The sequence below is a fragment of the Nannospalax galili genome, unplaced genomic scaffold (genome assembly GCF_000622305.1).
Source record: "Nannospalax galili isolate Female #2095 unplaced genomic scaffold, S.galili_v1.0 scaffold445, whole genome shotgun sequence".
Taxonomy (NCBI): Eukaryota; Metazoa; Chordata; class Mammalia; order Rodentia; family Spalacidae; genus Nannospalax; species Nannospalax galili.
Window position 1 is genome coordinate 226,871 of NW_008354184.1, and position 12,192 is coordinate 239,062.

The window sequence follows — 12,192 nt, forward strand, 5'->3', positions numbered from 1 at the left end:
AGGGCGGGGCCAGGTCCAGAAGCGGTGCTCCTGGGTCCCAAAAAATGGACTAAGTTGTTCTGGGTGAAAAGGATCAGGAAGCAGTATTGGTTCCCCAGGTGTCTGGGGCCCCAAGACTAGGAATGGCGCAGGGCCCAAACTAGGAGTAGAGAACAGCGGGGGAGATGGAAGGGTGAATGTGGCTTGGGGAGTCAAAGCGCGGAGGGCTGCGCTGTAGACTTACCCCAAGAGGTCTGAGGATGGGAGTCTCAACTAACCTTTTTATCTTTGTTTCCTATAGTATCCTTGGGTACCAATCTGTTGCATAGTTCAACTTCTTATTTCAAAGAACCCATGTCTTCTAACCCTGCCCTGCTCCTTAATTGTTTCAGATACAAAGCAGTCATTGCCCAAACTTGTTAGATTTCAGTACCGTTCTGTCTGGGTGCTGTCCTATCTTTTCAGAAGCACATTGGTTAGAAGTGAATGGACGCTGCCTTGCTGCGGCTGCTGCTGTTAATTTAACTCCTTGATGCAGACTTCTGGCTTGTTCTTGGCTTTTCTCACTTTCGACGGTAATGTAATGTAATGCTGTAATGCCAGTATGGAGCCTGTCCAGGGTGACAGAACAGTAGCCCCCGCAGCTGGGCAGACTTGAGTGAGATGCCCACGTCTGGGTGATTGCTTCTATAGTTTTGTCAGAATGCTGTGGGTGGCCCCCTTGATGCTACTTCCTGCTGGGGGGGAGGCTGATGTTCCAAGGTCTCCACCTGAGCAGTCTGCTTTCTGCTTGCTGTCCCTGCTTGTCACTTGGAACCAGTGAGTTGCCCCCATATCCCACCACTCCCCACAGACTCCAAGTAGAATATTCCAAATCTAGCCCATAATTTCTAGTTTCTAATTAGGAGTATTGCAGACTATTTTAGTCCGGGCAACTTTCTGAAGCAGTGAAATTGTAAATTGACTCCCAGCATCTTTCAGTAGTCTGCTTCATTTACACCATGTCAAAGAGCAAACTTGAAGCTTTCTGATAATGTTTCTTTTTTGATTCATTCATTCAGTAAATATTTACTGAGTGTATATTCCATGCCCCCAGTGTCTGGACCCAGACTGCTCTCATGGGGCTGAAGTTCCAGGTGAGGACACAAACAAGCAAATGCCTAGCTGGTGGTAGGAATAAGTGCCAGAGCAAGAAGCAAAGCAAGACAGGGAACTCAGTGCAGCGGAGGGTGGCTTGGAGGGTGGCGTCAGAGGTCTCTCTGAGGAGCTGGCCTCTGAGTAGAGACCAAGAGGCAAGGATCAGCCATGCAGAGTTCCTGGACAAGCACCTGGAGAAACAACACAGCCCAGGGTTCTGCACGGCGGGCAAGAGGCTCAGTCAGGGCTACACTAGGGTGGGGGTGGGGAAGAGGGAGGAGGATGAACTCCTGAAGTTAGGAATGGGAAAACAAGATTCCCATACCTCTAAGCTAGTCCTCTTTTCCAGGGGAAAGATAGTGCCCAGCGTATATCCCCAAGGGCTGAAGTTCACAGCAGAGTTCTGCCTTCCATAGGACACAGAGTGGTGGCTCAGCACACAGAGTGCACACATCCCTGAAGAAAGTTAGACACTGTAAAAGTGTCAGAAATGAAAGGTGTTAAGAGTGATAGGGTTTGAAGCAGTTATGAAGGAAATTTGGAGGGAAGAAATGGCTAAGAGGTAAGATTAGGGAAAATAATCTTGGAAAAGACTTGAATAGCTTTGTGCTCAAACCTTGCGGGGGGGGTTCAGGGCTGGGCAGGGTGGGGGCGCTGCTCCCTGTACAGGTGTGTGTGGAAGCCAGAGGTTGTCAGGATGTCTTTCTCAATTGCTTCTCTATTTTATTTTATTTTATTTTATTTTATTTTATTTTTGAGACAGGGTCTCTTACTGAATCCGAAGCTTGACATTTTGGTTAGACTGGCTGGTCAGTGGATCCCTGGATCCTCTGGTCACCATCCCCCAGCGCTGGGGTTACAGGCATGCACCACTGCTCCCAGCTTTTACATGGGTGCTAGGGAATCTGAACTCAGGCCCTTGTGCTTGCACAGCAAGCATGTTGCCCATTGAGCCATCTCCTCAGTGCCATGTTCAAAACATGCTCAAATCTTCCAGCACTATCTTTATTATTCCTTAACAAAGTGATGGGCAGTTAGAGAAACACTCAAGATTTGACCGTTTCTCATGACTTCCACTGCTAGTAAATTGTAGTTGAAACATCAGTGTTCATTTTCTTTTTTTGTGTTTTAAAATTCATTTTATTTTTAAGAATTTAAAACATACATACAATGTGTTTTGATCAAATCCAACCTCCAACTTCTCCCCTTCAATTCCTCCCCTACCCCAACTTCTTCCCCTCCCAACTTCATGTACTTCATGGGATTTGATTTTATCTTTTTGGCTGTGAGCCTGAGCCTTTAACGACTGTGCCAGCTCCCCAGCCCTCATGTGCTTTGTTTTTAAGCCCTCTGGGTTCATTTAGTGCTATCTGTATGTGCATGAGTATAGGACCATCTACTGGAGCATGTGAGATCTCTCCTGGAACATCTCCCTGAGGAAAACTGACTGTACCCCACCAGCAGCCAGGGCCATCCTCTGCCAATAGCCCTTCATGAGCCCCTCCCCTTTTAGGCCAAAGTTTTGGTTGATTTAATCTTGCACAGGTCTTAAGCATGTAGACACAGCCACTGGGAGTTTGTGTATGCAACAGTTATGCCCAGCAAGTACTTTATTAATTCATCACACATAGAAATCCAAGTGAACACAGAGTGTGTCTTTAGGAGCTTTCCAATCTCCTTCTGGAAGAAGGCTTGAGAACATGAGATGTTTATAAAATTGGTCCCAGAACCCAAAGTGGCAATTTCCTTGATCGTTTCTCAGAAGAGGAGTCTGGGAAGAATACCGATTGGCTGTGTTAGCATGACTCACAGGTTGTGGTGTGTTTTGATATCCATGAAGCAGTCTGAACGGATAGGCTCATACCGCTGTTCATAGAGACTCAGGCCCTGGCAGACTACCTGACTTGTTCAAAGACTCATAGGTAGATGGCTAATGACAGCACCATTCCTGGAATTCTTCGTCCCTGTCTGAATGGCAGCAGGTTGTTTTGATGGGGTGTTCTGCTAAAGAAAAGCTAGTTTCCCTCCGTTTCCTTGTGTATTTCAGTTGTACCTCTCTATGGTAGCAGATATTAGCAGTGTGGCATCCACTGTCTGCCTGCTTGCCTATCCACCCAAACTCCTTGTGATGCAATAACAATACTCCAGACTGAGTAACCTACAAAGTCCAGAAATTAATTTTCTCATGGTTGTGGAGACCGGTAAACCAGCAGCTTTGGTTGTTATTGGCAGCACCACAAGTTTGGCTCCCCAAGGTGGAGCTTTGAAGCTTCGTCCTCTGCAGGGGAGAAAGGCCGTCTTTCTGGGGAGTGGGAAGAAGGCTAGCCAGAGACTACCTGCCGGACGCTCTTTCCTGAGGGCCTAGATGCTGTTCATGAGGGAGAAGCTTGATGGCCTAATCGCCTCTTTTAAAAATATTTATCTTTGTTTTTGACAATTTCGTGCATATATGCAGTGCATTGTTTTGTTTGCCCTATTGCTCTCTTAGCCGACCCCCACCTCTGAACCCCATTTTTTCAACTAGCCTCCCCTGCTTTCAGGTCTTTTTTTCCCACTGAGTTTAATTAGGGTTGCTTGTGTGAATATGGTTGTTGGGGGACCCTGCTGCTAAGGTTGTAGTCCACCATGTCCAGAAAGCTCTAAGGAGCTTGGCGCTGTATGGAGGACTCCCTTTCTCAGTGGGGGCTTCCTGCTCTCTGCCTGACCTTATCTGGAAAGTGCCTCCAGCTCAGATGCCTGGCCTTATTTGAAACATGACCTTTGGCATAGTTACCTGCGATAAAACTGCCCCCAGGTTTTTTTCTATGTGATAATTAGGCATAGCCCTATGGCCAGATGATAGGGTCCTCCTGCCACATGTAAATAAAGCATACTATGAACACCTATCAGGTAAAGCTTTGGCTGCTGTCTTCACCCTATATCTTCCCTTCAACCCCCTGAATAAACGAGCTGTCTCACTGAAACTGACTCCTGGAAGGTCTTTCCATTGTACTCATGGCTGTTCTAACCCTGTTCGTCACCTCTGCTCCCTTTGTTCTTGTGGATTGGTGGCCAACGGCCCACAAGGGAAGAGAGACCCACACATGGTAGGGGTTATCTACTCCAGAATGGACAACTTATCAGTGGCCATACCACTGAAGAAAATATTGCCCCCTTCCCTTAAAACCATTAACTGCCAGTAGCTCCTCAGGAAGGCAGGGGCCTTGTGAGCACCTTCCCTGTCCATGGTAGAATGTTGATGGGACCAGTCACTCTTCTGCAGGTCTTTATAGATGCTGTGTGTTCATGATTGAGGTGGTTGGGTCATATCTGAAGATAAAGTTTCAGAGCACTCCTCCCCACCCTTGACTCTTACCATCTGCCTCCTCTTCTGCAATGTTCCCTGTAAGCACTCCTCTTTAAGATCCATTTATTCTTATATTGTGTGTGCACAAGCATACATGTGTGTGTGGGGGGAGGGCTGTATGGGTGTATGTGCACCACATGCATACAGTGTCTGCAGAGGCAAGAAGATGGAGTTGGACTCTTTGGAACAGGAGTTATTGATGGCTGTGATTTGCCGTGTGGGTGCTGGGAACTGAAACCTGGTCCTCTGTAAGAGCAGCAGTGTTCTTAACCACTGAGCCATCTCTCCAAGACGCCCCCCCCCCTTTAAAGATAAGGTCTGTCTCTTAATACTCTCTTATTGACAACACTAAACGTTTGGAGAGACACATACAAACACAGCAACTGTGCATTTCCCTGTCTCCTGCATTCTTCAATGTTCCCGTACAGTGGTTCATTTAACAGATTTGAGCCATACTATGTAAATTACTTTAACTCTTTAGTCATAGGCATGGTCATACGTCTAGGATAACATCTCTGGGTCTAATTTATTCCCCATCTTTGTGTGCCTGTGCTGGTGGATTTATTGAAGGCTATGAATGGCTTTTAAAGAAAATTCCAATAATGAATTTAATATGAAAAATGTAATGCCAGTGTATGGTATGATTTCATCATATATTAGTGATTCACGTACTTAGAGTATATTTAGCAACAGTCTTTTGTTTTCACCACTTTGCTAAATTTTCATTTTCCTTAATCTTCTTTAGAATACAATTTAATTACAGCCTCAATTAGGGTTTATATTTTTAAGCCCGCTCATTGTTGTTTTCAGATCGTTATATCAGGGGGAAGTCAAAGCAAGTGATAACGCTAATGTACGAGCAGATGCCCTACAGAGAGAGGGAAGTGGCGAGCTGGACCAGGCAGTGTACCTCCTACTCCATGACGCTTCCCAGTAGGTTTCCTGGAGCAGAGAACTCACCCACAGCGTGTGCTTCAGCCCTCATAGTGGAAAGCCCAGCTTCAGCAGAGAAGAAACAGTTGCTCCTGAAGACCACAAGTCTTTGTAATAAAAGTTCGTACAATTAACAGTGGCCTAAAACAATCAATTAGAACAGTTAAAAAGATGAAATATCAGATTCTAGTACCAGATCATCAATACCATATTAGTAGAACTATTATATGATTAGACTTCATACTGTAGAGAACAAGATGAAAAAGAATATTCAGTAGAAATCTTTTAATATTTTTCAGAATGCATTTCTTTTGAATTCAAGTAAAATGTTTTTCAGCTTAAAAATATTAGGCTGTGATTATCCTATTTGGTATCATGGTTCAGTTTTAATATTTTCTTCATAACTGAAGGAGGCTTGCTTTCTGAGATCAGGGGTCTGGGTATATGCGCATGGCATATGTGATCCTAAAAATCAAGAAACTGAAATTTCTTAAAATATGCTAAAATTCTCGATTCAAAATTCTAACATAGGCTGAGCATGGTGGCGTATGCCTTTAATCCCACTATTTGGGAGGCAGAGGCAGGTGGATCTCCATGAGTTCCGGGCCAGTCTGATCTATGTAGCATGTTCCAGGTCAGCCAGGGCTCTGTAGTGAGACCCTGTCACAATAAAATAAAATTATAGAATAACTTAAATATTCTTCTAGGATACTACTGTATAAACCTTTCCTTTGCCTAAAACTTTAAATCTGGACTACTGAACTTTTTAAAGGGGGGGAGGGATATATTTATAATGCTATCGTAGGATCAGAATGCTCTTTTCTGCTGATTTTTATGAGACATCAAAGAACATCATCTTGCCCTAACTTTTCCAGTCCCTACTGGTGAGTCATGCATAAAGAATGGACAGTTTGGGGAAGAAAACACATTGATGAAATCTAACTTAGTTGCACCTTGAAAGAAACTAAACTTGAAGGCAGAAGTGAGGGTACTGGAGTAACACAGCCCCAAGGCTTTGCAGAGACTCGCCTCATGGTCTTCCTAGCTGAGTCTATGGTGATGGGTGAAGGTTCTTGCCTCCCCCAGTTGATATGTTGAAATCTGAGCCCCATTGTGATGGTATCTGGAGGTAGGACTCTACAATATGACAGGTAGAACACTTGTGAACGGGATTAGAGCTCCCTGAGAGACTCCAGAGAACCCTTGCTTACCTCCTGCTGCGGTGGAAGAGGGGGTTCCTTGGAACCTGACCTTGCTGGCACCCTGATCCCAGACTTCCAGGTCCAAGAACTGTTTGAAAAATCATTTCTGTTATTTCTAAGCCTCCCATTCTGTGGTGCTTTGTTAGCAGCAGCCCGAGTGCCTAAAACTATAAACAGAGACCTGGCCGTAGTGCCAAAGCAGGTGGCTGCAGTGGCCAGGTCGGGGTAGAAGAGGTGCATGTTCTTGCCCTGGAACAACCACAGCTCAGGTGACAGTTAAGTTTTAGAAAGTGAGTTCCCAAATCACTGTAGAAGTAACTCACCTTGAGCCATCCTTATGAGCCATACAAGAAATTCTAGTTTGTTACTTTATGGTCATAGATTGTGTTGTTTGTAAAATTCCAATGGTATCTCCCAGTGTGTTGACTCCTTGTTGTAATGTCACCAGGAGGAAGTGCTCAGAATAACTTTTGAAAGTTACAAATTTTATTTATTTATTTTAATTTTATGTGTATAAATGTTTTACCTCCATATAAGTAAGTGCACCTGTGAATGCAATGCCCACAGAAGCCAGAAGAGGGTGTTGTATCCCCTAGAGCTGGAGTTACAGGTATTTGTTAGCAGTCATGTGGGTTCTGGGACCCAAACCAGGGTCCTCGGGAAGAACTTCTGAGTCTTCTCTCCAGCCCCATTTTTTAAAATTCATAAAACCAAGGCATGGTGGCGTTCATCTGAGAGCCCAGCAGTCAGGAGAATTGTGAGGTTGAGGCCAGCCTGTGCCACACAGGGAGACTCTGCCTGAAAGAAAGAAAAGCCATGAAGTTTTGTTACAATGTATGTAATAGCATATACATGTGTCCAATGCCACTTACCACCTGCCAGCCACTGCCCGAGGCATGCTGAGAGAATTAGAAGTTTCTGACACCCTGAGCTGTGCTGTGCGCTTGCAAATCAGCTCTAAGACAACACATCCCACGAGAGTTCTGGTGGACGAGGCATCATGGGAGTGAGGCTGTGGGAAGTCCTGCTCAAAGCGAAAAGTCTGTGTTTAGATGCAAAAGCTGTTGGAAATTTGTTTAGAAATCTGTTAGGTTATTTTTGTTTTGTTTATCCATGCCTGAACTAGATAAATAGATGTATGTATTTGTGTTGAGAAATGAGCAACTGGATTAAGTAACTTGAGCAGTGGAAACCATTTTTCATGTTTGGGCCTAAAGCTGTGTTTTATTTATTATTATTTTCCTCTCTCTTTCTCTCTCTCTCTCTCTCTCTCTCTCTCTCTCTCTCTCTCTCTCGACAGGGTCTCCTGTAGTGGGGCTGGCCTGGAACTCACTATGTACACCAAGCTGGTCTTGAACTCACAGAGCTCCTCCTCTGCTTCCTGAGTGTTAGGATCAACGGTGTGCACCACCACACCCGGCTTATTATTTTTAAAGCTTTATTTTCAATTTTTTTTTGGTCTTTTTGAGACGGGGTCTCCCTATAGCCCCAGCTGTCCTGGAACTCATTAAGTAGACCAGGCTGGCCTTGAACTCACAGAGATCCGCCTGCCTCTGCCTCCCAAGTGCTGGGATTAAAGGTGTGCGCCACCACACCCGGCAAAATGCTCTTAACTGTGGAGCCATCTCTCTAGCTCAGAAGCTGTGGAGATTTTTTTAACTTAAATATTTTATTATTGTTATTTTTATTTGTATTAGTGTATTGCCTGCATGTATGTAAGTGCATCTGTGCCGTGCAGTGCCCACAGAGGTCAGAAGAGGGTGTCAAATCCACTGGAGCTGGAATCGTTATGTGGGTGCTGGGATTCAAACCTGAGTCTTCTGCAAGAACAGCAACAGCTAGTGCTCTTAACCACTAAGCCATCACTCTACCCCAGAAATTATGGTTTTTCTTTGTGTGTGTGTGTGTGTGTGTGTGTGTGTGTGTGTGTGTGTGTGTGTATGACAGGATCTCCTTGTAGCCCTAGCTGGCTTGGAACTCACCATGTAGACCAGGCTCACCTCAAACTCACAAAGATCCACCTGCCTCTGCCTCCCAAGTGCTGGGATTAAAGGTGTGCACCACCACACTCAGCTAGAAGCTGTGTTTTAAAGGAAGAAATAAAGCTAACATTTTGAGATAAGAATGAGAAAAGAGCAAACAAACTGGGCAGAGGAAGACGCAGCAATTGGAAGCAAAAAGATGGGCAGACAGACGGGTTGAGTCCACAGTGACAGTAAGAGCCATAAAACCTAGTGGTGAGACATAGTGGATCCCCCCTTTTTGACAGTAAGGCAGAACAAGTATTCAAGGCCTGAAGCAGCTTCCTGCAATGTCAGTGGTTCTTCTGTCTTGTGATACCAAACTCCACATTTAACTTCCACTTGATGATGCACAGCTGCCCAAGTGCCAGCATCACATTTGCCTTTTAGTTAGTAGGAAGGAAGAAGGGTTGAAAATATGAGTGCTTTTTTCTGTGACAGTCACTCATGATATGTAACATTCAGCATTTTGGCTTATGTGTTGCCTAGTGCTTAGCTACATGGACATTCCTAGTTGAAAGGGAGTTTGGGCAGCCATGGGTCCAGATGAAAGTCAAATATCCTCTTAAGAAAGAAGAGGCGAATGGAGGATACAGGGGATAACAGGTATCCTCTGCCACAGTGGGAAGGAGCACCAGCAGAAGGAGACTTAAGCATGTGGTGTCTGCTGGTACCAAATGGCATGACAACTTTGAACTGGGAGCCAGGCGTGGTGGTGGTGCATGCCTTTAATCTCAGTTCTCAGGAAGCAGAGGCAGACCCATCTCTGAGATTGAGGCCAGTTTGGTCTGCATAGTGAGTTCCAAGCCAGCTGGGGATACAGGGAGACTTAAAAAAAATTAAAATAAAAAAAAAACCCCAAACCAAATCCAAACAAACAAAACCCACTGAATCCAATATGTAGAAAAATGTGGGCTGATGCTTGAAAGTTTTCAGAGCAGTTAACAAAAAACATAATAAATGGTATTTGGAAATTTCCATTTGCTAGAACTAGCAACTAGGAAGCAGTTCAGGCCTTGAGCAGGGGCGACATTTAGCTTAGTCACAGAACTTCACCTTCTGATTACTGAAAACAGCTGTTGGTGGGAGATAATTCTTTACTGCTTTGTGTGGAAATGAAGGAGCTGGGTTGGGGAGAAACTGCAAGGAACTATTGTTTCAGTCTAGGCCCAGGACCTGTTGTAGGGTGGGAGAAGTGAGGGGACAGTCATGTTTGAGGAGAGCAAGGTATGCAGAGAAGCAATGGCTAGAGTGGGTGCTGCCTTGAAGAAAGGAAGACATTGAAAATGACTCCACATCGGAGTCAGAGGAAGAGAGGCAGGCGATGGTGTCACACAGGTATATGTCCACCTGCAGGAATGTAAAGATGTCTCTATCTCATTTAGTTTCAACGAGATGCAAAATTGGATGCATTGCTAGAAATGTGAGTCTAGGGCTGGAGAATCTAGAGGTCGAACAGCTGTGCCAGGCTGCTCAGTGGCAAATTAGCAAGGGAAAGGAGGCACTTTGCACAAGGCTTTATGCACAGCCCCATTTCTTCTTCTTTTTTAAATGCCTGTTCCTGGGCGTTTCCTCCCCAAGTTTTAATGCTGGGAGATTGCTTGGGTGGTTTTTGTTTGGATGATTTTGGTTTTGAAGGATAATTGCTGCTTGATGGCAAGACCGCAAGCTGTGAAGAGCAGCTACGCCTCGGCTTCTCAGCTCCGCGGTGAGGCGGGCCTACCAGTACTCTCCAGAAGTACTGTGGACCCCAACCAGCAGAGCCTCACCTGTGCTGCGCCCCTCTCCAATAGCCCCTAAAGGGCTCTCTATGAGTAATATTCTTTGTAGTGCAATTTTATCTCTATTCAAAGTACTAGCATTCTGTATCTCGGACGCATTTCTCTGCGAAGGATGCATGATGACTGTGGAATGAGAAGTTATGCTGTGACGCGGCTGCCCTGCTATGGTCCCAGGCACCACTGCTGATGCTGTTGCCTCCTGCATGAACTCTGTACTCACAGAGTTGACAGTCACACTTGCTCACCTTGCCTCATGTGGAAGAGATGAGAGGGCTCCTGCTATAAACTGTGGTTGCTACTGAAACAATGTGGGTGAACATCCAGAAATTGGTTTAAAGTTTTTTTTTTTTTTTTTTTTTTTTTTTGGGATAGGGTCTCCCAGTTGGCCTGGAACTCACAGAGATCCACCTGCCTCTGCCTCCTGAGTGCTGGAATTAAAGGTTTGTGCCACCACACCTGGCCAAATTTTTTTTTTTGAGACAGACTCTCTGGAGCCCCAACTGACCTAGAACTCACTATGTAGACCAGGCTGGCCTTGAACTCATACAGATCCACCTGCCTCTTCCTCCCAAGTGTTGAGACTAAAGGGGTGCACCATCACATTCTGCTGACTTTTTAAAAATTTTAAAGTAAATATACAAAAAGAGAAAATAACAATAATTTATATCCTTACCTCTCTGATCCATTTTTGTTGAGAATATTGACTTCCAGTCTGCTTTTCTTCTTTTGTTTTCGTTTCAGAAAAGTTGTTTTGTTCCTGTAAATATAGTACAAACTCATTATGAAGAGCCATCACTTCCAGTGTCTTTCCTGAACAGTCACTATTAGATGAACATAATTCTAGGCATCCACACACAGAGAGGTGAATAACCTGGTGATATGGACAGCTAGAGAGAAATGCAAATTTTTTTTTTGAGGGGAGGCCCAGGCTGGCCTAGAACTCATAATCCTCCTGTCTCAGTCTCCCAAATTCTGAAATTGTAGATATGTGCTAATCCCATATATTCCATGCTAATATTTAATAAAAAATTTAAAACTTCTGCATCTAGCAGTAACTCTAGGAGCTCCTTCTATTGCACAATGACTAGAATCTAGAGCTGATATGCTGAGACGTCACTGTCCTCACAGAGCTACAAGACTCCCCAAGCATCTTTCCTTCCAAATTTAATAATGAAGTAACAGAGTGTGTGAGCTGGGCCAGTGGGACTGGTGCCTGACAGATGCTCTAGGGGATGATTTACTTAAAGGTATCTGTAGTTAAGGAAATGAGTCTGGGAGCTGGGCCTGGTGGTGTATGTCTTTAATCTCAGCACTTGGCAGGCAGGCAGAGGCAGGCAGATCTCTGTGAGTTCATGGCCAGTTTGGATGACATAGGGAGTTTGAGACTAGCCAGGGCCAAGAGCGAGAGCGAGAGAGAGACAGAGAGAGAGAGAGGAGACTGGGGTCTGCCTTAAGCGTTGAGCAGGAGCACTTTGAATTCTGTCTCAGGAATGTGGAAAACACTGAACACAGGCCCCCAGCAGAGGCTGAGTTTCCCTGGAGGAGCCTCCTCAGTTCCAAAGTTAGTCTTTGTCATTCCCACCAGGGCAAGCCAAGAGGTGAGCTAGCAGTCTCATGTCACCACAATAGGAGAAGGGGAGCCGGGGTCGTTTGAGTCCCAGAAAGATGGTCAGATACACAACGTAGCTCCCCTCCGTGTTTAAATGTTTAAATAAATAAAGTTTATAAACACACATCATTAGTTTTTAAGAAATCATAAGGACTGAATGGATGAATTTTTTTAAAAAAGAACA

At 44.8% G+C, this 12,192-nt stretch overlaps 1 protein-coding gene across 1 annotated transcript in view; it reads left to right on the forward strand.

Annotated features, from left to right (window-relative positions):
* Nucleotides 1-12,192, forward strand: part of Enthd1 (ENTH domain containing 1) — a 153,839-nt gene that overhangs the window by 33,194 nt on the left and 108,453 nt on the right. Inside the window, 1 exon segment of the mRNA XM_008851215.1 lies at nt 5,273-5,515. Within this exon segment, the coding sequence (XP_008849437.1) occupies nt 5,273-5,515 (243 nt within the window).